The 26,614-nt window shown below is 44.4% G+C and overlaps 2 protein-coding genes and 1 pseudogene across 4 annotated transcripts in view; 1 reads left to right on the top strand and 2 right to left on the bottom strand.

The window, feature by feature from the left end:
- The window catches only part of ZYG11B (zyg-11 family member B, cell cycle regulator), a 75,408-nt gene that overhangs the window by 23,239 nt on the left and 25,555 nt on the right, over positions 1–26,614 (top strand). For both annotated transcript variants that reach the window (XM_081087141.1, XM_081087142.1), the window contains exon 3: positions 15,209–15,963. In XM_081087141.1, the coding sequence (XP_080943267.1) occupies positions 15,209–15,963 (755 nt within the window). The remainder of the gene's footprint in view (positions 1–15,208; positions 15,964–26,614) is intronic.
- Positions 633–1,400, bottom strand: LOC308516256 (bcl-2-like protein 12; annotated as a pseudogene). Its single transcript has one exon. The product of its transcript is annotated as a bcl-2-like protein 12 (transcript).
- On the bottom strand, positions 11,235–12,036 carry LOC308516257 (elongation factor 1-beta). The gene has a single exon (XM_081087148.1). The coding sequence runs from the start codon at positions 11,955–11,957 to the stop codon at positions 11,280–11,282; it is 678 nt and encodes a 225-aa protein (XP_080943274.1). The 5' UTR covers positions 11,958–12,036; the 3' UTR covers positions 11,235–11,279.

The raw sequence follows: 26,614 nt of genomic DNA, 5'->3' as shown, positions 1-26,614 counted from the left end.
CCATTTATATACAGATAACGAAACTGAGATTCAGAGAAGTAACTTATTAAGGGTTACACGGCTAATAAATGGTAGAATCCTGGTTCAAATCCAGATATGTCTGATTCCAAGTCTACGCTCTTTTCCTGTGCCACACAACATTTTCTACACTCACATTATAGGCATCCCTGCTCCTAGATGACAATAATGGTATATACATTTAAATATATATATTTAAAGCATACATATAGATAATGCATGCCAAGGAAGGGTAAGATAAATAAGCCTGTAACAAAGTCACTTTGGGATAATTTAGTAAAAAAGAAGACTTCTATACTCCTTCGTTTTCTCTAAATTGCTCAAGGCTGTAGTCTCTTTGAATTCTTCCAGCCTGTCAAGGGAACTAAGGTAAATTTCAATAGGTACTATATGTGTTAAAGTTCAAGATCCCTTACAAAGCTGCACAACAATTTTATTTTATTTTCAACCTTTGAACAAGTTTTTAATATGAAAAAAATTTGAACCATTTCTTTTTGGCAAAAGCAGGGTAGGCAGCCACCACTCACAGCCCTGAGCAGAAGAGGAAGGCTCGAGAAGCATGCAAGGGGCCCTGGCGCCTGAAGGCCAATCTTGTAACAGTTGCTGAGGAAGAGCTAGTCCAGGGGCAAGTTCAAGTCCATGGGGAAGCTGGCCAGGATGCCCTCCCAGCCCCCCTGGGCCTGGATCCAGGGCGTGAAGCTGTGCACGTGCTCTACGCTGAGTCCAGCCAGGGTGCCCCCCAACCAGGCCACGCGCCGGTTTAGCTCCATGGCCAGGGCCAGGCGGGCCAGGGGCTCCGGGGAAGATGGCAGGGGCCCGGGGCACTGCAAGGAGGGGCGTGCACGGCTGGGGCAAGGGCTGCCCTCCCGGCTGGAGAACAGCTCCACTAGGCAGGCGAAGGAGCCAACAGAGAGGTGGGCCAGCTTGCGGCGCAGGGCAGGGTCCAAGGCCAGCTTCTGGTTGATGACTTCTGCCTCCTCCTCCAGCAAGGCCACCAGCCTCCGCAGCAGGGCTTCCTTTTCCGTGGGTGGGGGACCCTGTAACTCTGGGCTCCGTGGGGATCTCAATTGCTCTTGGACCAGCTGTTCCAGCCGCTGGGCCACGAGGGCATAGAAGTCTGGAGTCGCTGGGCCAGGCTGCGAACCATAGCAGGGGCGAAGGGCCAGGGAGCAAGGCCGAGGGGACTCAAGGGGAACTGCTCCTCGACCCAAAGAACAAGGAAAGCATCTTCAAATGTGGCTCAGGAAGTCTGTTGGCTCCTCCTGGGCAGGGCTCCTGGGTGTGGTTGGAATGGGGGACCCGGCAGCCTCACCCCACTTAAGGAAGGCAGCTAGGACCCTCAGCGTGCCCTCCCGGAGCCCCAGCTCTTCCGAGCCTGCCATGGGGGCACCTGGCCCAGGGCCCGGGCCTGGGGCCCCACCTCCACAGCCACCTCCTTCACTGAACTTGTTAAACTTCTATTTGTTCAACTTTCCCCAGCAATTTTAGAGATTATGACAGTGCTAACATTTCTTTCTAGTTTCAATTTAATGATTATCTTTAGCATATTAAATTTAATACATTAAATATATATGAGCATATTCCATTTAAACATATATTTAAGTATATGTACAACTAGTCTTGTAAATCAAAAGAATATATGTTAACTAAAGTTTTAACTTTGCCAGATTCCTAATGATAGCAGTTAACAGTATTGATTGAATGCTTATTACCTATCTATCTATATAAAAGGCTAATATGCTAAGTGTTCATCTGGGTAACGATGTCACGTAGCAACGCCCGGTTTCTTCTCCTTAGCGACGATTAGCTCCTTTCAGTTTCTTCATTCCAGGAACATGACTTGCTTTATAGCCAGGTGGAAACATTTCAACTATAACCAAATGTCTGTGAAGTGTTTTCCCGTGCCTCATCTCATTTGATCCTCACAGAAGTCCTGGAGTAGGTAGATAGGAGACTCAGTGGAATTGTATTATCTATTATTTAGCCGGAAAACGGAGATTTAGAAAGCTTAGAAACTTGACCCGACTGAAAAGAAGTAAGAAATGGTGGACCTTGAAAATTACTTCAGGCTTCTCACTGCGCAGAATATAGTCAAACATTGATGCAGTTAAATATTTTACCCTTTATTCTCCCTGCCTCATCTACAATAATAATCTGCTTCGTGTTGATGTTTACTGCCGTGTTGCTGACAATGACCTGAAAGAGAAGTTGGGGTGCTTCACTGGGCTGGAAAAAGTTTAGATAAATCAGAAAGCAGGTCTAATTAAGTAACTATATTCTATATCTATAAAAGGCTAAGTTGACTCGCGCATAGCAATACATGTAAAGCTCTCACTGGCACCAATCACACACGTGTGTTTCCATCTGTCAGTGTTGTTCATGAATTTGGTTGACACTTCTATTATAGAGAAAGGGCGAATAGCAATATTAAAATAGTTGTTCTAACTAATTTCTTTCCAATGAGCACTAATTTGTGTACCAGGCCACTAGTTGTATAATAAAGCACTGTGGCAAATGCTTTAAATCAAGCATGTCAAACTCATGGGCAGCATGCAGCCCACAATGAATATTTTTGGGGCCCCGCCAATATAACAGTATGTAAGAAACATTTTAATAAAAATTACGTAACTTAATTTTTACAATATCCTGTTATATATAATTATTAATAATGAACTACAACATTCGCTAATGACTGATTACTATAATTGTGTTGCATTCATTTTCCTTACGTGCCTTACACGCAGGCGCAGCACTTCTCTGCACTAATACTAGCAGCGAAGATTTTAGTAGCTGATTGCCACATCATTAGTCTTGGACTGACTTGTTTGGTGTGTGCAACAGGAAATATTTCGTTTTTGGAGAACAAGAAAAATAGGTTTATTTGCGTTATGCTTATTAATTTGTGCAGTTATTCAGTGCCTGGTAAGTTAATGTTCAAGAAAAAATTAATTTTAATTAATTTTTATTAAAATGTTCTATTACTTTATGTTAACGACTACTCATTCATTTCAGCCCTTTGTATTCAGCATGTCTCTATCAAAATAAACCTGTGTTTCTATGAAAATTGAAGCTTTTTTTTGTGTGGCCCACATAAGCTTAAACCTTGTTTAATTGACTCCTGTTAGGCTGTTAGCCTGAGTTTGACATGCTTGCTTTAAATAGATAAAATAATGCAAGTTGTTTTTAAGTCACTCTAACTAGATAATTATCCTCTGGAGTAGTGACTTGGAGAGGCTATATGCTTGATCAAAATGTGTTTTCTACTACTTCTTTTCAAGCTGCCTTCAGATGAGGAAACTGAGGGTCAGAGAAGTAACCTGCTGCCCCCATTTGTGCTACCCCAATGTGATTACCGGCATTATTCACCAAAAAGTATTCTAAATTATTTAATCTCTTTGTCAAAATTATATCCACCTTCAAATAATCAAGAGGGGATACTACTAATATGCAAAAGAACACATTGCCAATTCTTGTCACAATTTTATAAAGTTTCATACATTTTTCTGTGTTTAAAATTTTCATAATAAAATGTTTTGGAAAAAATGTTCCATGAATGCTTTTAAAATTGGTGATATCAGCCTGGCTGGTGTGGTCATGGCTCAGTGATTGAGTGTTGACCCATGAACCAAGAGGTTGCCAGTTCATTTCTCTTTCAGGGCATATGCCCAAGTTGTGGGCTAATTCCCAATGGGAGGCGTGCAGGAGGCAGCCAATCAGTGTTACTGTCTCTCTATCCCTCTCCCTTCCTCTCTGAAAGAATCAACGGAATTGATAATATATTTTTCTAATAGCATGATTTTTAAAAATTATTTACATTTACAAATTTTTTACTTATTTACCAAATTCAAAGGATATTGTTAATAGTCTTTATTAAAATAAACCTGATGCTCCCCTGGCCAGTGTTGTTCAGTGGTTAGAGCGTCATCCTGTACATCGAAGCGTTACGGGTTTAATTCCCAATCAGGGCTCATACCCAGGTTGGGAGTTTGATACCCAGTCAGGGTAAGTGTGAGGCAACTGATCAATGTTTCTCTCTCCCATCAATGTTTTTCTCCCTTCCTCTCTTTCTAGAATCAATGGAAAAAATATCCTCAGGTGAGGATTTAAAATAATAATCTAGCCCTAACCGGTTTGGCTCAGTGGATAGAGCTTCGGCCTGAGGACTCAAGGGTCCCAGGTTCAATTCCGGCCAAGGGCATATACCTTGATTGTGGGCACATACCCAGTAGGGAGTGTGCAGAAGGCAGCTGATTGATGTTTCTAACTCTCTATCCCTCTCCCTCTCTGTAAAAAAATCAATAAAATATATTTTTTAAATATTAATCTATACTAATAAAAGAGTAATATGCTAATTAGACTGGGAGGCCTTCCGGGAGACCTTCCAGACAAAGCCATGGTGGTGGGGCCAAGGCAGAGGCAGTTAGGGACAATCTGGCTGGCAGGGGAGGGCAGTTGGGGGCGATCAGGTCAGCACGGGGGGGGGCAGTTGGAGGCAAGCAGGTCAGCACAGGACGGTAGTTGTGTGTGATCAGGCTGGCACGGGGGGCAGTTGGGGCGAGCAGGCTGGTGGGGGGGCAGTTGGGGGTGAGCAGGTCAGTACGGGGGGCAGGTGGGGGGGCGAGAAGGCTGACGGGGGGCAGTTGGGGGCGATCAGGTCGGTGGGGGGAAGCAGTTGGGGGTGAGCTGGCTGGCAGGGGAGGCAGTTAGGGGCAATCAGATCAAAAGGGAGGGCAGCTGGGGGCAAGCAGGCCATCAGGGGTGGCAGTTGGGGGCAAGCAGGCTGGCAGGGGTGGCAGTTGGAGGCGAGCAGGCCGGCAAGCAGAGTGGTTAGGAGCAATCAGGCAGGCAGGCAGGTGAGCGGTTAGGAGCCAGCAATCCAGATTGTGAGAGGGATGTCCGACTGCCAGTTTAGGCCCGATCCTCAGGCCTAAACCGACAGTCGGACATCCCTAGAGGGGTCCCAAATTGGAGAGGGTGCAGACCAGGCTGAGGGACACCCCCACCCCTCCGTGCACGAATTTCGTGCACTGGGCCACTAGTAATAATATAAACCTGATGCTGAAGTTTTACTTATTGATATCTATAATTCTCTCTTTTTTTAAATCTTTATTGTTCAGATTATTACAGATGTTCCTCTTTTTTCCCCTCATAGCTCCTCTCCACCCGTTTTCCACCCCGTTCCAGGCCTCCCCCCGCCCCAGCACTGACCTTGCCCATAGGTGTAAGCTCTTTGCCCAATCTCTTCCCACACCCTCTACAACCCCTTCCCCCCTAGAATTGTCAGTCTGCTCCCTTTCTATGCCCCTGATTCTGTTACATTCACCAGTCTGTTCTGTTCTTCAGGTTTTTTATTCATTTGATTTTTAGGTTCACTTGTTGCTAGATACATATTTGTTGTCAATTTGTTGTTCATAATTTTTTATCTTTACCTTTCTCTACTTCTTCCTCTTCTTAGAGAATGCCCTTCAGCATTTCATATAATACTGGTTTGGTGGTGATGAACTCCTTTAGCTTTTTGTCTGTGAAGCTTTTTATCTGACCTTCAATTCTAAATCATAGCTTTGCTGGGTAGAGTAATCTTGGTTGTAGGTTCTTGCTATTCATCACTTTGTATATTTTTTGTCTGCATAGTTTCTGTTGAGAAATCAGCTGACAGTCATATGGGTACTCCCTTGTAGGGAACTGTTTTTCTCTTGCTGCTTTTAAGATTCTCTCTTTGTCTTTTGCCCTTGGCATTTTAATTATGATGTGTTCTTGGTGTGGTCCTCTTTGGATTCCTCTTGTTTGGGGTTCTCTGCGCTTCCTGGACTTGTAAGTCTACTTCTTTCACCAGGTAGGGAAAGTTTTCCATCATTATTTCTTCAAATAGGTTTTCAATATCTTGCTCTCTCTCTTCTTCTGGCACCCCCATAATTCAGATGTTGGTACGCTTGAAGTTGTCCCAGAGGCTTCTTACACTATCTTCATATTTTTGGATCTTTTTCTTTTTTTTTTTTTTTTTTGCTTTTCCAGTTGGGTGTCTTTTGCGTCTTCATATTTCAAATCTTTGACTTGATTCTTGTGATCCTCTAGACTGCTGTTGGATCTCTGTATAATATTCTTTATTTCAGTCAGTGTATGCTTAATTTCTAATTGGTTCTTTTTCATATCCTTGAGGGTCTCACTAAATTTCTCAAAGGTTTCTAGAAGATTCTTGAGTAACCTTATAACTGTGGTTTTGAACTCTATATCCACTATTTTGCTTTCATCCATTTCTTTCATTTGTGACTTGTTTCTTTGTCTCGCATTATGGCTGCTTCCCTGTGTTTGTTTTTATGTACTGAGTAGCTGCTAAGTCTCCTTGAGTTGATAGAGTGGCCTTGTGTGGTTGGTGTCCTATAGGGCCCAGTGGCTCAGCCTCCCCAGTCACCTGAGGTGAACGCTCTTGGTGCACCCCTTTGTGGGCTGTTTGCACAGTTTTGTTGTAGTTAACCCTTGATTGCTGTTGGTATCACTGGGAGGAATTGACCTCCGGGCCAATTGGTTGTAATGACCAGCTGTGTCTATAGTGGAAGATCTGTTGTGCAGGAGACACCCTTATGGGGCAGGACTTGCTTCAGTGGGGCTTTGGTGCTCACTGAGTCTGCCCCTTAGTGTTGTTCTTATGGATGTGAAGAGTTGTAATCCGGTATGGTCTCACTCTGACTACTGGGTACATGGATCTCCAAGGAGGTGCAAGGTCAGCCACTGTCTGGAGCCACCCAGCAGGAGCTACAGAGACATCTGCAGATTCCTCCTTTTTGGTTTGGAAGTGCCCAGACGAGGCCCAACTGTGAAGCAAGGCCAGCAGGGCCTTGGGCCTTCTTTTGGAAGCTCTGGGGCTCTCTGACCCAGCTGCAGTTTGACAGGTTTTAGGCAGAGAAAGGACAGGCCATGTATATGCAAAAGCTGATGCGAACAGCTTGGGTGGGGTTGTAAATTAGGTGGGACAGGGTCTCTGGGAATCACCAGGGCAGAGCAAACAGCAATGGCTGCCAGTCAGCCCTGCACCAGAGAGTTCCCCGGGTCTCCACGTCCCGCGCCCCCGTGCAGGAACAATGCTTGCTGTGAGCACCTCTGAGAGAAAGCCACCCTCACGTTCCTGTCCCAATGCCAGACAGTCCAGTTTCTCCCTGTATGTGTCTGGGTCCCCCAGAATCTCGCCCAGAACTGGAGTTCAGAGCAAGCAGGAACTTGTATCTCCCTCCCAATTAAAAGTGAAGCACATCCAGGTGCCAGCTCTTTCCGTGCCCCCGCACCTCTTACCAGTCTCAATGCATTTTCTTCACCTCTCTAGTTATGGAACTTCCACTCAGCCAGCTTTCCCGCGGTTCTGGGTGGTAGTTGTTCTGCCTTTTAGTTGTAATTTTGATGAGGTTGTGTGAGGCAGCAAGTATAGGTGTTTACCTATGCCGCCATCTTGGTTCTCTCCGAGATCTATAATTTTCTTTTTTTCTTTTTTGACCTTGTAAGTGGTTCATTTCTATTTTTTTTAATTAAATCTTTATTGTTCAGATTATTATATTAGTTACTCTTTTTTCCCCACCATATCTCCCCTCCACCCAATTCCCACCCCACCCTCCGCCCTCACTCCCCACCCACTGTCTTCATCCATAGGTGAACGATTATTGTCCAATGTCTTCCCTCACCCCCACACCCCTTTCCCCCCCCCCCCAAGAATAGTCAGTCCATTCCCTTTCTATATCCCTGATTCTATTACAATCACCAGTTCATACTGCTCATCAGATAATTTGTTCACTTGATTTTTAGATTCACTTGTTGATAGATGTGTATTTGTTGTTCATAATTTGTATCTTTGCCTTTTTCTTCTTCTTCCTCTTCTTAAAGGATACCTTTCAGCATTTCATATAATACTGGTTTGGTGGTGATGAACTCCTTTAGCTTTTCCTTATCTGTGAAGCTCTTTATCTGGCCTTCAATTCTGAATGATAGCTTTTCTGGATAAAGTAATCTTGGTTGTAGGTTCTTGGCATTCATCACTTTGAATATTTCTTGCCACTCCCTTCTGGCCTGCAAAGTTTCTGTTGAGAAATCCGCTGACAGTCGTATGGGTATTCCCTTGTAGGTAACTGAGTTTCTTTCTCTTGCTGCTTTTAGGATTCTCTCTTTGTCTTTTGCTCTTGGCATTTTAATTATGATGTGTCTTGGTGTAGTCCTCTTTGGATTCCTTTTGTTTGGGGTTCTCTGCGCTTCCTGGACTTGTAAGTCTACTTCTTTCACCAGGTAGGGAAAGTTTTCCATCATTAGTTCTTCAAATAGGTTTTCAATATCTTGCTCTCTCTCATCTTCTGGCACCCCTATAATTCTGATGTTTGTATGCTTGAAGCTGTCCCAGAGGCTTCTTACACTATCTTCGTATTTTTGGATTCTTTTTTCATTTTGCTTTTCTGGTTGGGTGTTTTTTGCTTCTTCGTATTTCAAGCCTTTGACTTGATTCTTGCGCTCCTCTGGTCTGCTGTTGGGAGTCTGTATAATATTCTTTATTTCAGTCAGTGTATGCTTAATTTCTAGTTGGTTCTTTATCACAACATCGAGGGTCTCATTAGATTTCTTGAGGATCTCATTACATTTATCGGCGGTCTCACCAGTCTTCTTGAAGATCTCACTACATTTATCAGCGGTCTCACCAGTGTTTTCGAGGGCCTTATTAAATTTATCAGCGGCTTCTAGACAGTTCTTTAAAGACCTTAAAAGTGTGGTTTTGAACTCTATATCCAACAGTTTGCTTTCCTCCAATTCTATCGTTTTTGTCTTGTTTCTTTGTCTCGGCATTTTTTATGCTTCGCTGTGTCGATAGAGTGCCTTTCTGTGCTAAGTGTCCCAATTACCTGAGGTAGACACTCTTGGTGCACCCCCTTGTGGGCTTTGTGCACAGTCTTGTTGTAGTTAAGCCTTGATTGTTGTAGTTATCACTGTGAGGAATTGACCTCCAGGCCAATTGGCTGTGAGAATCAGCTGTGTCTGCAGTGGGAGAACTTCTGTGCTGGAGACACCTCTCTGGGGCTAGACTTGCTTCGATGGGGCTTTGGTGCTCACTGAGTCTGCCCCCTGAGTGTGTCTTTTATGGTTCCACGGAGCTGCAAACTGGATGGTCCCACTATGACCTCTGGGCTTCCTGGCTCCTGGATCTCTAGGGAGGTGGTAATCTAGCCTTTGCCTGAGGCTATCCAGCAAAAGTCTCCCTGCAGGGCTTGGGCGGGGCGGGTCCCACGGGATCAACAGTGCGGGGTTAGCAATTATGGCTGCTCTCAGTCTTGCCCTCAGAGGCTCTGCTTCTCAGTGTCCCAGTAATTGCTGCAAGCCCCATGGAGAGAAAGCTCCCGTAGGGTTCTGAGCGATGCCAGACAGTCCCGCTTCTCCCGTATGAGTCTGGGTCCCTAGAGACTTGCCCGGAACTGGAGCTCAGAGCCTGAGACTCCCTCCCGATTGAAAACGACAATCTCGCCCTCAGCCACCAGCCTGTTCCGCATGCACTCCGCACCTTAGTATTTTTACTTCAGCACTGCGCCTCCTCTGAGTCTCGGTATGCTTTTCTCTTTCCTCTTAGTTGTAGAACTTCCACTCAGCCAGCCTTCCTGTGGTTCTGGATGATGTCCGTTCGTCTTTTAGTTGTATTTTTGAAGTGGTTGTTCGAGGCAGCAAACTCCGGTGTTTACCTATGCTGCCATCTTGGTTTCTCTATAATTTTCTTACCATAATTTCTGTTCATTCTATCTGTGTCTCAGTGCTCAAAATTTTCCAGGAAATGTGCACTTGTGAGCTGTGAATCAGAATAAGAATTTTGCCATCTACTGTTAATGTGTCTGTGTTATACTGCCTACCTTACCTAAATTGATACACCGTGACATGTTCAGGTATGGGATTAAATTGAAACCTTTGAAACATGGATTACATCCTTGAATAACTAAATAGACTTTCTAAATGATTGAGAGTTTATAGTCCCAGATGAATACCCCATTTATCTGGAAGTCATATTGCTGGTTACCTCAGCTATCCATAGACTAAAGCAGAAAGAAATAAAAAATGCTTTGGGGCAAATTCCTTGCATTAATGCTTCTGTATTTTATTCATTGAAAAAACTCATTGAGGAGCCCTCATTTAGAACATTGATTCTTTGACCCTGGCAAATTAAGAATTGATCATCTGCCCTGGATGGCATGGCTCAGTGGTCAGAGCGTCGGCTGTTCAGTAAGGGTCTGAGGTTTGATTCCTGGTCAAGGGCAAGTACCTGAATTGCAGGTTCCATCCCCAGCCTGGGTAGGGGCACCTGTGGGAGGCAACCAATCGATGTGTCCCTTACATTGATCTCTATCTCTCTTTCTCTCTCTCTCTCCCTCTTTTTCTCTCCTTTCCACTATTCTGAAAAGCAATTTAAAAAAATATCATGTGAGGATTAACAAAGCAAAACCAAAAAAGAATTGATAATCTGAAGGGGCAGGCTGTCAACTACAATCCAAGCAGATCGAATTACAGCAAAGGAAAATTTAGCTTAAATACATTGTAGCAAGTACAATTATTGGTCATGGAAAAAGACAAATGATTCTTCAGTATATTTTTGAAAGAAGGAAAAGATCTAGAAAGATTTCTTTCAAATATAGTTAATGATGTTTGTATAGTGCTTTCAATTTGCAAGTTGCTTTTTCTGTATATTGTCTTATTTCATTTTTTCAGCAATCCCTGTGAAGGAAATATAAGTATTCACATTTTGCAGATTAGAAATATTAGATTTGTGGAGTAATTTGTCTGGTGTCAAATAGCAAATAAATATTGGAACCAGGACTCAAACACAGGACTGGTTTCTAAATCTCAGTCTCTCTTTTTTCCTTTTTTAAAATTTCTTTGCTCTTTTAATTCCATTAATTTGAATTATAGACCCTTAAACTTTGTAATTAGAAAAATTCACTTAATGTACACTGACCCAAATAATCAAGGGGTAACCATTTTACTAAATGTATGTATACAATATCCAAAGGAACTGTGATAGTCACTAAGATTAAAATCAGTAATTAACTTAGGAGCCTGAAATTTGAGCTGTAAAAACAATACTAACATTTAAAAATATATGAAAATTTAATTTGTGGCATAAACAAGGTAAACATTGATCTTAACTAAGTGTCTATTCCCATTTTTGTTTTTTACAAGCATTCTTTTTTTTATTTTTTATTTTTTTTTATTTTTTCTCTTTCAAGCTTTTATTTAAGGGCACGGATTCAGGATGGATTTTAGATCTTGTTGAAAGCAGCCACGTCCATGGACTGCACATAGTCCTCAAAAGCAGTGATCTGCTCCTCCAGCATGTCTGTTCCAACTTTATCGTCTTCCACTACACACTGTATTTGAAGCTTTTTAATTCCATACCCCACTGGAACCAGTTGAGAAGAGCCCCAGACCAGGCTGTCTGCTTGAATGCTCCTGACACACTCCTCTAGTTTTGCCATGTCTGTCTCATCATCCCAAGGTTTCACATCTAATAAGATGGAAGACTTGGCAACAAGTGCAGGTTTTTTGGCTTTCTTTGATTCATACTGTGCAAGGCGTTCTTCTCTTAGCCTCTTTGCTTCTTCGCTTTCCTCCTCGTCGTCAGACCCGAAGAGGTCAATGTCGTCGTCGTCTTTGCTGTCGGCAGCTCCGCTTCCTGTGGTGTCTTCCACGTTAGCAGGGCCGTACTTGCCCAAAGCTTTCTTCACTCCAGGCAGGCTGGCCTTCTCCTTCTCGTAGGACTTGATGTGATTGTACCAGCGCAGCGCATGGCACAGGTCGGCGGGCAGCGGGCCGGACACGGCTTCGAACACGGCCACGTCTGCCTGGGACGGCACGTACCCCTCGATGTAGCTCTTGTCCGCCAGGTAGTTGTTGAGCACCTGGAGGCCCGACGGGCTTCTGAGGTCTCCAAAGCCCATGGCGTCGGCTGACCCGGGAGCTGGGCGGCAGCAGAGGGAAGCGGGACGCGGGCTACGGCCAGCGAGCGCTAAGAGGGGAAAAAGGTTTTACAAGCATTCTTAACAGAAATCTTTAACATTAGTGTGAAAGGAATTACTAATGAGTGCAGAAGAGGCTCAATAGAAATAACATTTTTAAGAAGGACGTGCCAGAGGAGGTAATTATTGAACACCTGTTGCATGCCAGGCACTATGTCAGGTGCTGAGTGTACAATATTAAACACAAATGTTGCTTGCATGGGGTGTATAGTCCAGTCGGAGACATAATAAACATATAGGATTACAACTTGTGATAGATTCTCTGAGGGAAAAAGAACATCGTTTTCAGGGGGGGGGGGGGGGAAGGCATCTACTTTAGCTTGGATGATGAACGAAAGCTTTTTCAAGGAGGTGATAATTAGGCTGAGACCTGAATGATGAGGAGGCAGTTCAGTAATATAAAGCTAAGGCTCCTCAGCACTGCCCAGGAATTCTTGAGTGTTTCTCTGATCATTAGTAGTGCTCTTAATAATTGTTTCAGATGTTTTTTGCTCTTCTCAGATCTTCTGTCATTTATTCTTAGCAAGAAATTTGAAACCATGAAATGGAATTCCCTTAATTCCATGTCAACACTTACAAATTTTCTTCAGTGATCTCTTTAAAATTGGAGAAACTGGATTTGAACTTTGTATTTTTAAGACAATTGTTGAGTCGCATGAAGTTGTAATAAATAATACAGATGATATCCTCCTCCAGTGGTAGTGAAACCATAGTACAGTATCACAACCAGGATATTGACATTGATATGGTCAAAATTTCCATCTCCACAAGGATCCCTCATGTTGCCCCTTTTTTTAAATATATATTTTATTTATTTTTTACAGACAGGAAGGGAGAGGGAGAGAGTTAGAAACATCAATCAGCTGCTTCCTGCACATTCCCTGCTGGGGATGTGCCCACAACCAAGGTACATGCCCTTGACCAGAATCGAACCTGGGACCCTTGAGCCCGCAGGCCTACGCTCTATCCACTGAGCCAAACTGGTTAGGGCTGCCCTTTTATTTTTTTAATGTATATTTTTATTGATTTCAGAGAGGAAGGGAGAGGGAGAGAGAGATAGAAACATCAGTGATGAAAGAGAATCATTGATTGGCTGCCTCCTGCACGCCCCCTACGGGGAATCAAGCCCACAACCCCAGCATGTGCCCTTGGCAGAATCGAACCTGGGACCTCTCAGTCCACAGGCCAATGCTCTATCCACTGAGCCAAACCAGCAAGGGCCATGTTACTCTTTTATAGCCACAATTACTTCTCTCTTTCTCCTTCCCCCTCCGTAAACTCTGGCAACCATTTCTGTTCTCCATTTCCGTAATTTTGTCATTTCAAGAATGTTATATATGTGGAATCATTCAGTATATAACCTTTTGGGATTTATTCTGGAGACTCCTCCAGATTGTTATGTATATCAATCATTTCTTTTTATCTCTGAGTAGTAGTCCATGTTATCAAGTACATCTGTTTGTATAACCATTCATCCACTGGGATAAATACCCAGGAGTGCTCTTACTGGGTTGTTTGATAGTTGTATGTTTAGGTTTTAAGAAAAATGCCAAACTGTTTTAAGTGTGGTAGTACCATTTTACACTCCTGCCTGCAATATAGGACAGATCCAGTTTCTCCACATACTTGCCAGCCTTTGTTGTTATTACAATATTTTATTTGAGCATTCTCATAGGTCTATAGCTATTACTTCTTTTAGTACTTTTTCAACCCTGCCCTCTTTCTCCTCTCCTGGGAATTCAATAACACAAATAGCTCTGATCATTTTTTTTTCAGTGTATTTTTTTTCTGTTTAGATTTGAGTGATTTTTATTGTTTCATCTCTTAGTTTACTGATTCTTTCCTCTGTTCCTTCCATTCTAGTTGAACCCAATTATTACTGTATTTTTCAGTTCTAAAATTTCCACTTGTTTTTTCTTAAGGTCTTTTATTTTTTTGCTGAGGCTTTCCATTTTTAATTTGTTTCAAGCATGTTTGTAATTGCCCACTTAAGCGTTTTTTATGGTGGCTCCTTTAAAATATTTGTCAAATAATTTTAACATTTTTATTATCTCACATTGAATTTATAGATTATCTCTTTTTTTCAGTTTGAAACCTTACTAGTTCTTGGTATAACAAATTATTATTTTTTTTATCTCTTAGGGACTTCATGAGGTTACTGTGCTCACTTTATTTGAGTTCATCTGACAGGGAGGGACTATAACCTCTAGATCAGCGGTTCTCAACCTGTGGGTCGCAACCCTTTGGGGTTCGAACGACCCTTTCACAGGGGTCGCCTAAATACATCCTGCATATCAGATATTTACATTACGATTCATAACAGTAGCAAAATTACAGTTACGAAGTAGCAAGAAAAATAATTTTATGCTTGGGGGGTCACCACAACATGAGAAACTGTATTAAAGGGTCGCGGCATTAGGAAGGTTGAGAACCACTGCTCTCGATCCTTTTAATAATATTTTAGATCTTGTTAGCTAGTAGTTTAATAATGAACTATAGACATATGTGCTAACTATATTTATATGTAGATATGTGTTTAATAATGTGTTATAGTGACGGGGTAGTCTAGAAATGCATTACTAACAAATTTACCCCCCAGAACTAGTAGTATAACACAAAGTTTAGACCTCACTCATGATGCCTAAATGCTGCAAATTCATGGAGGGTTCTGCTCCATGGTCACCCTAGGACATAGGCTGATGGAAGCTCCACTCTAATAAAGGTTAACTGTCTAGAATTTGAAGGCTCCTCATTTGTCATAGCAGGAAAAGATAGAATGAAAAATTATGTACTGGGTCTCAGGTGCTTCAGGTTACAGCCCATTTGCCAGAACTAGGGACTTGACCCCATCTAACTCCAAGGGTGTTCTGGGAAATGGAGTTGTCCATGTGTTCAGGAAGATGAGAAGAACCAGATGTTAGTTTTAGTAACGTGTACCACAGTCCTGAGTCTGCCACTTGCTAGGTCTGGTATCTTGGAAAGTCACTTTTCTAAGCCTTTGTTTACTCACCTATAAATCATAGATAATATTTTTACCTAGCTCAATTGTTATATATATATTAAATGAAACATTGTCACATGGGAGTGCTTTGGAAATGTAAAGAATGCTGGAAGTTTTAGCTTTTCTTTAACCATTTTTTGAAGTTGAAGTGCTGCTTTTTTTTTTTTTCCAGGTCTCCTGAATGATGGAACTGTAGGTATTTTTAGGGGTAACCAGATGCGCTTAAAGAGAGCTTGCATTCGCAAAGCCAAGATCTCTGCTGTTGCTTTTCGGAAAGCCTTCTGCCATCACAAGTTAGTGGAACTTGATGCAACAGGTGTGAATGCTGACATCACGATTACAGACATCATCAGCGGGCTTGGCAGTAATAAATGGATCCAGCAAAATCTCCAGTGCCTGGTGCTGAATTCATTAACTCTGTCCCTTGAAGATCCTTACGAGCGGTGCTTCAACCAGCTTTCTGGCCTTCGAGCATTAAGCATCACCAACGTTCTCTTTTACAATGAAGACCTGGCTGAAGTTGCCTCATTGCCAAGATTAGAGAGCCTGGATATTTCTAACACCTCAATTACAGACATCACGGCTCTGCTGGCCTGCAAAGACCGACTCAAGTCTCTAACCATGCATCACTTAAAATGTTTAAAAATGACAACTACTCAGATACTGGATGTTGTTCGAGAACTAAAATATCTGAATCATCTTGATATATCAGATGATAAGCAATTTACATCAGACATAGCTCTTCGATTATTAGAACAAAAAGATATCCTACCCAACCTGGTCTCCCTGGACGTTTCTGGGAGAAAGCATGTGACAGATAAAGCTGTTGAAGCCTTTATACAACAACGGCCCAGTATGCAGTTCGTAGGTTTGCTGGCCACTGATGCTGGTTACTCTGAATTCCTCACAGGCGAAGGGCATTTGAAGGTTAGACTTTAAAAGTGTATTGTTTTGTCAAGTTGTCTAATGTCTTAGTTACATAAGACTCCATTAAGATGAGTGTTTAATAATATATAGACCTTGCTTTAGAGTCAGAGTCCTAACAAAAATCCCAGCTTGCTTACTTTATGACCTACAGCAGTGATGGCGAACCTTTTGAGCCCAATGTGTCAGCATTTTGAAAAACCCTAACTTTGGTGCCGTGTCACATATAGAAATTTTTTGATATTTGCAACCATAGTAAAACAAAGATTTATATTTTTGATATTTATCTTATATATTTAAATGCCATTTAACAAAGAAAAATCAACCCAGCCCTAACCGGTGTGGTTCAGTGGATGGAGCATTGGCCTGCGGACTGAAGGGTCCCAGGTTCAATTCCAGTCAAGGGCATGTACCTTGGTTGCGGGCACATCCCCAGTAGGAGGTGTGCAGGAGGCAGCTGATCGATGTTTCTCTCTCATTGATATTTCTAACTCTATCCCTCTCCCTTCCTCTGTAAAAAATCAATAAAATATATTTTTTTTAAAAAAAGAAAAGAAAAATCAACCCAAAAAATGAGTTCGGTGTCACCTCTGACACGCGTGTCATAGGTTCGCCATCACTGACCTAGAGCAAGCTATGATGTCATTTTTTGAGTTTACATTTCTTTATTTATAAAATGGATATCATTCCTATCTTGCAGAATTCTTTTGAAGATTAATAATTACATATGTAAAGTACAAGTCACATAGTAGGCCCTAGAAAGCCTAGAGATTTAGAAAATTTTTAAAAAATCTACTGCAGAAATGGTAAAATTTTGCTTTTCTTAGGTTTCTTATACCTGTTTTAAACTCAGTTTAGCAAGCATCTATTGAACTTAATACAGTTTGGCATTCAAAGATGAAAAAGATATAGGAGCTTAGTCTGATAGGAATGGTGATGGTTTGGTCACAAAAAAAAAGAACTATAAAGCCAAGGATAGCTATCTATACTAATAATAGAGGAATATGCAAATTGTCCAGGACACCATCACAGTAACAGTAACGACTGAACAGTAGGCTGCGTGGGACGACCAGGCCGGCAGAGGGGCAGATGGAGGTGACCAGGCCAGCAGGGGGCGCAGTGAGGGGCGATCAGGCCAGCAGGCAGAGGCGGTTAGGGGCGATCAGGCAGACAGGCAGGTGAGCAGTTAGGAGCCAGCGGTCCTGGATTGTGAGAGGGATGTCCGACTGCCGGTTTAGGCCTGATACCCAGGATCAGGCCTAAACCGGCAGTTGGACATCCCCTGAGGGGTCCCGGATTGGAGAGGGTGCAGGATGGGCTGAGAGGACCTTCCCCTCCCCCATGCACGAATTTTGTGCACCAGGCCTCTAGTAGCTACTATAAGAGAGTAGGAGAAATTTCCTCTAGCTGGAGAATTTGGGGCTTGATAGAGAAAATGGTATCTGAGTCAGACCTTGAAGAAAAGAATATGACAAATTTAAGGAAAACTAATATTTTTCTAATATACATTGTATCCTAGATAGATGCTTTCTATTGATAGGTATTAATCCCATATTATAGATGTCAAACATAGACTCAGAAATTATATGATTTATTGTTCATTAGAACCAACATTTGGATTTACATGTCTACTCCAGAGCCACATTGCCCCCCGCCCCCCTTATTACCTTTACCATTTAAGCAGAAGCATTCTTTGATCTGACCTGGTGCAGTGTCAGAGATGGCCTAGAAGTGAATATTATGGTTACAATGGCAAGGTATCTTTTTTGAGCAATCATCATTGATTTCAGTAAAGGAAAAGGCAAGGTTAATTATAAATATCTTATAAATATCTCAATTCCTAGGTTATTTATAAATTTAGACTTTAAAAAATAGAATGTAGAAAATGATTTGAGTTACTCTTTTTTATTCATTCATTCAATAAATATTTTATCAGGTGTCTCTGTACACTAGATACTGTGCTGGACATGGGTTTTTGATCACGAGGCCAGACAAATATGATCTTGCCCTCATGGAGCTTATAACTTAGTGAGGGAGTCAGACAACCAAATATTATATGCTATGTGGTTGTGTTTGCCTGATCACCCTAACCACTCTGCCTGCCTGCCTCATCAGCCCTAACCACCCACCTGACTGCCTGATTGCCCCTAACCACTCGCCTGCCTGCCTGATCACCCCTAATTGCTCACCTGCCTGCCTGATCACCCCTAACCGCCTCTGCCTGCCTGATCACCCCTAACTGCTCACCTGCCTGCCTGATTGCCCCTAACCGCCTCTGCCTGCCTGCCTGATCACCCCTAACCACTCGCCTGCCTACCTGATCACCCCTAACTGCCTCTGCCTGCCTGCCTGATTGCCCCTAACCTCCTCTGCCTTGGCCCCTGCCACCATGGCTTTGTCTGGAAGGATGACCTCCAGAAGGTTGTTCGGCTGTCTGGTCTAATTAGCATATTATGCTTTTATTATTATAGACTAGAGGCCTGGTGCACAAAAATTTGTGCACTCGGCGGTGGGGGGGAGGTCCCTCAGCCCAGCCTGTGACCTCTCACAGTCTGGGACTCCTCAGGGGATGACCATCTGCTGGCTGAGGCCTGCTACCCAGGGAATTGGGCCTAAGCTGGCAATCAGACATCCCTCTGGCAGCCCGGGAGCCCTCGGGGGATGTCCACTTGCCAGTGGGGAGCAGACCTAAGCTGCAGTCAGACAACCTTAGCACTGCTGAGGAGGCAGGAGAGACTCTCACCACCACCACTGTACTGGCAGCCATCAGCCTGGCTTGTGGCTGAGCAGAGCTCCTCCATGTGGGAGCTCACTGACCACCAGAGGGCAGCTACTGCATTGAGCGTCTGCCCCCTGGTGGTCAGTGTGTGTCATAGTGACCAGTCATTCCCAGTCTTTCTGCTGTTAGGGTCAGTTTGCATATTACCCTTTTACTATATAGGATAGAGGCCTGGTGCACGGGTGGGGGCCGGCTGGTTTGCCCTGAATGGTGTCCCGGATCAGTGTGGAGGTCCCGCTTGGGTGCCTGGCCAGCCTGGGTGAGGGGCTGATGGCTATTTTGAGGCTGCCCACACCCCCTTTAGGGTTGGGGTCCCCACTGGGGTGCCTGGCCAGCCTGGATGAGGGGCTGATGGCTGTTTTCAGGCTGCCTGCACCCCCTTCAGAGTGGGCATCCCCACTGGAGTGCCTGGCCAGTCTGGATGAGGGCCTGAGACCCATTTTCAGGTGGGCCAAGCCTGCAACTGAAGCTCCAAGCCTCTCCTTTTTTCTTTCTTTATTCTGGGATTTATTTACTTTCTGTAATTGAAATTTTGTTGCAGCTCCAGCTCCGAGGTCGGCTGGCTGAAAGCAGGTTTCTGGGTTTGTTAATTTCTATAATTGCAACATTGTTGCTTAGAGTGCAGCTCAGAGCTGGGCCGCGGCAGGCGGGGAACCTTGGCTTCCTCCATCACTGGAGCAAGCAACCCTCCTGTTCGCTTCAGCTGTGTGGCTGCCGGCTACCATCTTCGTTGGCAGTTAATTTGCATATCACCCTGATTAGCCAGTGGGAAGTGTAGCGGAGGTATGGTTAATTACCATGTTTGTCTATTATTAGATAAGATTATTCTCTTTTTTTAAATATATTTTTTATTGATTTTTTACAGAGAGGAAGGGAGAGAGATAGAGAGTTAGAAACATCGATGAGAGAGAAACATCGATCAGCTGCCTCCTGCACATCTCCTACTGGGGATATGCCTGCAACCCAGGTACATGCCCTTGACCGGAATCAAACCTGGGACCCTTCAGCCCGCAGGCCGACGCTCTATCCACTGAGCCAAGCCGGTTTTGGCAAGATTATCTACACTAATAAAAGAGAAAAATGGTAATTGGCGTACGGCGATACCTTTTTCATTGGCTAATCAGGGCTATATGCAAATTAACTGCCAACTAAGATTGGCAGTTAACTGCCAACTAATATTGGCAGTTAACTGCCAACAAGATGGCGGCTAATTTGCATATGCAGGCACAATGCAGGGAGGCGAAAGGGAAAGCAGGAAGAAGCCCCCTGCCACTGACAGTGATCGGAAACCCAGGGGGGAGCTAAGAGCTGGGGGGCAGGGCAAAGGCGGCCCTGGGGCCGCCTTTGCCCTGCCCCCCAGCCATGATCAGAGAATCAGGCGCCTTTTCCGCCCTGGCCAGTGATAGCAGGAAGTAGGGGTGGAGCCAGCGATGGGAGCTAGGCACGGTCGAAGCTGGCAGTCCCAGGAGCTAGGGGTCCCTTGCCTGGGCCTAAAGCGAAGCCCACGATCGCGGCGCCCCCCGCTGCCACTGCAGGTCCCTGCTGCCCGGGCCGGATGCCTAGGCCAGAGGCGTTAGGCCTGGGCAGGGGCGGAGCCTGCAACCGCGGGGAGCTGGGGGTCCCCTGCCCAGGCCTGACACCTCTGCCAGAGGCCTCAGGCCTGGTCAAGGGGCCGATCCGGTGATTGGTGACCGGAGGGTGATGAGGGTCAACTCCTCTGGCTGAGGCATCAGGCCTGGGTGGGGGGCGGAGCCGGGGATTGGGGAGATATGATGGTCCCCTTGCCCAGGCCTGAAGCCTGGGTCAGAGGCGTCAGGCTTGGGTGGGGGGTGGAGAAAGGATCAGAGGGAGATGGGGGTCCCCTGCCCAGGCATGATTCCTGGGCCAGAGGCCTCAGGCCTGGGCGGGGGCCAGAGCCAGTGATCGGGGGGAGATGGGGGTCCCCTGTCCAAGCCTGACACCTCTGGCGGAGGCGTCAGGTCTGGGCAAGGGGCCGATCAGGCGATTGGAGTGTGATGGGGGTCAACGCCTGAGGGCTCCCAGTATGTGAGAGGGGGCAGGCTGGGCTGAGGGACACTCTCCCCCCCACACACACACCCAGTGCACAAATTTCGTGCACCGGGCCCCTAGTTCTTGATAAAGCTGGAAAAAAATTTTAATTGAAAAGAAATAACCTGGGCCCTGAACAGTGTTGCTAGATGGTTAGAGCATTAGCCCACACCTAAGGATTCAATTCTCAGTGAAGGGCACATAACTGGGTTGCAGATTTGATCCCTGACCCCAGTTGGGGTGGGTGCTGGAGGCAGTCAATTGATGTGTCTCTCTGACATGGATGGTTTCTCTCTTTCCTTCTCACTCCCTCTCTCCCCCTCCCTCCCCCTTGCTCCTCCTCCCTCCTTCCTTCCCTCCTTTCTGCTCTCTCTAAAAATCAGTCAGAAAAAATATCCTTGGTTGAGGATTAAAAAAAAAGGAATAGCCTGGAAAACTTGAACAAGTAAATCAGAATCACAGGGAGGTAGAACTCAGACTTCAGTATTTTTTAAAGCTGAGTAGGTGATTAATATGCAGCCAAAGAGAATCATTTATTAAAAAATATTTTTTAAGATAAAGATTATTGGATCTTTGCCCTTTATTCAACTAAATACAAAAATTTATGTCCTTTTTACATTATTTGACTACTGATTTGAAAACTGGAAAACAATAGGTCATGTTAAGGGAGAAGAGCTGATGTTGCCATATCTCCTTTTTCAGAATTGTCTAACTTAGCAAAGTTGATGAAAAACTTGTCTGAAATGATTGTCTCATTATTGTGATGCTTTAAATTAGTTGAGACTGGTTTTTTGGCTTTACATTCCTGAGTTTTTTAGGCCAGGCTGAAGGATGCAAGAAATAGAGACAGTGTGACTCCCTAGAATTCTTTATAAGACATTGCGTATATGGTACTCTGAGTGGTCAGTTAGTTATAAGAAGAGGTTGTGGGGGTTTTTTTGGGGGGGAGGGTATTTTTGCATTTACATATATATTACTTATTTTGATCTCTTGACTCAATGAGAGGGAATGGTTTTCTTAAGGCTCACAACTAGATGACATCAGACCCTGACACTGTATCCTTGGACTATTTGATTCCAAAGTACTAGTGTGTATCTTTCCACTACATCTCATTGTCTCTATTTGAGTATCTTAATTCTTTCTCTTCCTTCCTAGTCCCAACACAGAGGGCTTTTTTGCCATAGAATTTCCAACTCTGTCATCACAATTCCCCCACTCAATTTGCTCTTTTGTCACAATCCATTTCTTGAACCTTCTACTTCTCCACAACTAGGATTCTTAGATTTATGGGGCACCTCATTCCCAGACTCTGGGGTTATCTACCAAGCTGTGGTTCTCATGCAAACTTGAGGCTATATTTTATATAAGATATTATAAAGCTGTTTGGAATCAACCAATTGTGGTAAATGAAGTCTGACTGAAATCATTGTTAAGTAATTTCCCCCTTACAATCTTTTTTGTTTCACATAATATTTCAGTGTGTTTCCAAATCTAAGAGAATGTAAGCTTAGGTTCAGGGGGATTAAAAAGAGGTGAACACTTGGAAAATTTTATTATTCAATTACTGCTTATATATGTGAATACATAGTCATGACCAATGTGTATGCATGTATATTATCCTATCTAATAAAAGAGAAACATGGTAATTAGCGTACGCCTGCTACCCTTCCCATTGGCTAATCAGGGCGATATGCAAATTAACTGCCAGCCAAGATGGTGGCCGGCAGCCAGGCATCTTGAAACTAACATGAGGCTTGCTTGCTTCGGTGACGGAGGACTCCAACGTTCCCCGCCTGCCTTGCCGGCCTCTGAGCCTGCAGTTTGAAACATTGTAACAAATATAGAAGCTAAACAAAACCCCAGAAACCTGCTTTTAGCCCGCCAGGATCTCAGAGCTGGAGTTATACATTGTTTTGATTATAGAACCCAAACAAACCAGATATCTGCTTTCAGCAGCAGAGGCCTCAGAGCTGGAGCCAGAGCTAAAGCTGGCCCAGAATTTAAAAAAAAGAAAAAGAAAAAAAGGAGCAGTTGGGAGCTTCAGCCCTCAGCCCCTCACCCAGACTGGCTAGGCACCCCAGTGGGGACCCCCACCCTGAAGGGTGTGTGACCAGCTGCAAACAGCCATCATCCCCTCACCCAGGCTGGCCAAGCACCCCAGTGGGGACCCCCACCCTGATCCAGGACACCCTTCAGGGCAAACCAGCCAGCCCCACCCATGCACCAGGCCTCTATCCTATATAGTAAAAGGGTAATATGCCTCCCAGCACCGGGATCAGCGTGACAGGGGGCAGCGCCCAAACCCCCTGATCGCCCTGCAGCTCTGTGTGTGACAGGGGGCGGGGCCACAACCTCCCTATCCACCCTGCTCTGTTCGTGACAGGGGAAGGCGCCCCAACCTCCTGATCAGCCCTGCTCTGTGCCTGATACGGGGGGAGCTCCCCAACCCCCTGATCGCCCTGTGGCTCTCTGTGTGACAGGGTGCGGTGCCCCAACCCCCTGATCGGCCCTGCTCTGTGGGTGATAGAGGGCGGTGCCCCAACCCCCCCTCCCTCACGAGGCCTGCTCTGTGTGTGATGGGGTAGAGCCATAACCTCCCCATTGGCCCTGCCCTGAGTGTGACAGTGGCGGCGCCCCAACCCCCTGATCGGCCCTGCTCTGTGGGTGATAGAGGGCAGCGTCCCAACCCCCTGATCCGCCCTGCTCTCTGTGTGACAGGGTCGGTGCCCCAACTTCCCTATCGGCCCTACTCTGTGAGTGACGGGGGGGAGCTCCTCAACCCCCTGATGGGCCCTGCTCTGTGCGTGACAGGGGGGAGCTCCCCAACCCCCTGATGGGCCCTGCTCTGTGCATGATAGGGGGGAGCTCCCCAACCCCCTGATCCGCCCTGCTCTGTGCGTGACACGCGGGAGCTCCCCAAACCCCTGATGGGCCCTGCTCTGTGCGTGACAGGGCGCAGAGTCCCAACCCCGGATTGGCCCTGCTCTGTGCGTGACAGGGGGTGGCGCTGCAACCTCCCCATCGACCCTGCCTTGAGTGTGACAGGGGGCGGTGCTCCAATCCCCCAATCGGCCCTACCCTGAGCATGACTGAGGGTGGCATCGCAACCTCCCAATCTGCCCTGCTCTGTGCATGACAGGGGGCGGCGCCCCAACTCCCCAATCGGTCCTGCTCTGAGCCCAACCAGGGGCTGCACCTAGGGATTGGGCCTGCTCTCTGCCACCCGGGAGCAGGCCTAAGCCAGCAGGTCGTTGTCTCCCAAGGGGTCCCAGACTGCAAGAGGGCACAGGCCAGGCTGAGGGACCCCCTCCTCCCCCGAGTGCACAAATTTTTGTGCACCAGGCCTCTAGTATATAAATAGTTTTTAAAACATTTTGTAAAGAAATAGCATTGTTATTTCTACAATCTTACAAATGCTTGGTATGTGCCCTTGTGTCACTTGGCACACATCAGTACTATAGTCTAGTTTATATTAGATCTTGTAGCATATCATATCAATGGTTGAAATGTCAGTCATGATGCAGCCCTTCATTTCCTCAAAGCTGCATTTCCTACCTAAATACTGTATGTTCATATAAAACCTAGTTTCTGAGTAATATATTTTTTAAGTATTTATTTTTGTTTCAACCTGCATAATGTTACTGCCAAAAAATACCTGTCTTCCAATTTAATGAGATTATATCTCTCTGAATGACAGGGTTTTGTTTTTGTTTTTTGTTTTTACATATTTTTAAACCTTATTATAAAATAAGATGGATACAAAGACCATAAATAACACATGTATAGCTTAGTGAGTGAAAATAAGGTGAACACATTTGAGACCATCACTCTGGTTAATAAATAGAAATTTGTCAACTATCCTAAAGCTCTTCCATGTGTCCAATTCTGATTACAACTCCCTCCTTCTTCATAAAAGTACCTCTATTCTGACTTTATAATAATAATTATGTCCTTGCTTTTTTATATATAGTGTTATGATCCAACTATTTATCTCTAGTTAATCTTGTCCATTTTTCAAAATTTTTTCTTTTGAGTATCTTTTAATTTACAGGTTCCCTCTCCATTCCTTTCTTTTTCTTATGATTTGTCTATTAAAGAATCCAGCTTTTTTGACTTGTAGAATTTCCCTCAATCTGGATTTTCACGATTGTATACTCTTGGTGCATATTTCCCTGTGTTTGAATTTTATACAGATTGGTAGCTGGATGGGAAACTTAATCGCACTCATGTTTGATATATTTGAAAGGACCCTTAAGGTATCATGCTCTTTCATTGAGGAAGTATATAATGTCTGGTTGTTACCTATTCTGTGATGTTAACAGGTGTTGAAACTTAATACCTAGTTCCATTAATTCATTGGAGATTATGGTGCTATTCTAATAATTTCTCTTTCACTTATTAGTTGGATTACTTTTATAAAGAGCCACTTCTTATTATGTACATTTGGTTACCCAATGGTACATGAACCATAGTTTAAGTTAAGTGTATTAACCTTTGTAAATGGGAAATTCCTAGATGGTCTTAATTTTGAACAGAACCTCTTGATGCTGACTGAGAGCTTAATAAATCAGGAAAATTAATTTATACATTTATGTGATGAATACTTACTGAGTTTTTATTGTGAGGCACACATAATGCCAGCTGTTGGGATACAGTGGTGAATGGGTCAGTGTAGTTGGGGGAGGGGTGGTTATGATAATGACTATGAAAAAGATGTTTCAGAGGGATCTGACTTAGATTGGTGGGTCAGAGAAGGCCTTGCTAAAGAAGTATTGTTTGCCGAAACCGGTTTGGCTCAGTGGATAGAGCATCGGCCTGCGGACTGAAGGGTCCCGGGTTCGATTCCGGTCGGGGGCATGTGCCTGGGTTGCGGGCATATCACCAGTGGGGGATGTGCAGGAGGCAGCTGATCGATGTTTCTCTCTCATTGATGTTTCTGACTCTCTATCTCTCTCCCTTCCTCTCTGTAAAAAATCAATAAAAATATATTTAAAAAAAAAAAGAAGTATTGTTTAACTTGAATTGGGAAGGTTGAGTAGAAATTAGTCAAAGAAAGAGAGGAAGATTTCAGTGAGAGGATATTATAAATAACTAGAAGCCCAATACACGAAATTCATGCAAGAGTAGGCCTTCCTTCCCCTCGCTGCCGGCACCAGCTTCCTTCTGGCACCTGGGACCTGGGCTTTCCTTGCAGCCCCAGCTTCGTCCAGAAGGTTGTCCTGAAAGATGTCCAATCTAGTTAGCATATTACACTTTTATTATTATTAATCGCCTTTTCCTGGGAAAGAGCTTGGCTTATTGAAAGATCAGGAAAATAGCCCATGTGGCTATAACATTGTATGTTAGGAGGAGAGGGTTACCTTAAGAGGTAGATAAAAACCTAATCCCAAGGCAAGACCGTATAGATAATATTAAATAAATTGAGATTTATTTTAGGTGCAATGTAGAAAATTTTACCCACAGGCTCATAGTAGGGTCTGAGCCTATATAATGTACTAGAAGCCCTGTGCATGAAATTCGTGCACGCTTAGGGTCCCTAGGCCTAGCTGGTGATCAGGGCTGATCTGTGGGGTGATCAGGGAGGCCCCCTGCTGGCACCCGCCTTGGCTCACCTGGGGCCTGCAGGCTGGAGGTAGCTCCAGCGTTGAGCATCTGCCCCTTGGTGGTCAGTGCGCATCATAATGACCAGTCGCTCTGCCGTTCGGTCGATTTGCATATTAGGTTTTTATTACATAGGATATCTATATATCTATATATCTATATATCTATATCAGTATCTCTCTTTAACATAGGGTGACTATTGCATCTGCATAGGATGACTATTCT

Source organism: Myotis nattereri (assembly GCF_964212035.1).
Source record: "Myotis nattereri genome assembly, chromosome: 3".
NCBI lineage: Eukaryota > Metazoa > Chordata > Mammalia > Chiroptera > Vespertilionidae > Myotis > Myotis nattereri.
The sequence above is the reverse complement of the archived record's forward strand: the minus strand, read 5'-3'. Positions and strand labels throughout refer to the sequence as shown.

Bases quoted from the DNA above. Each gene is read 5' to 3' on its own strand.
- LOC308516257 (XM_081087148.1), bottom strand. From the start codon at position 11,957: ATGGGCTTTGGAGACCTCAGAAGCCCGTCGGGCCTCCAGGTGCTCAAC.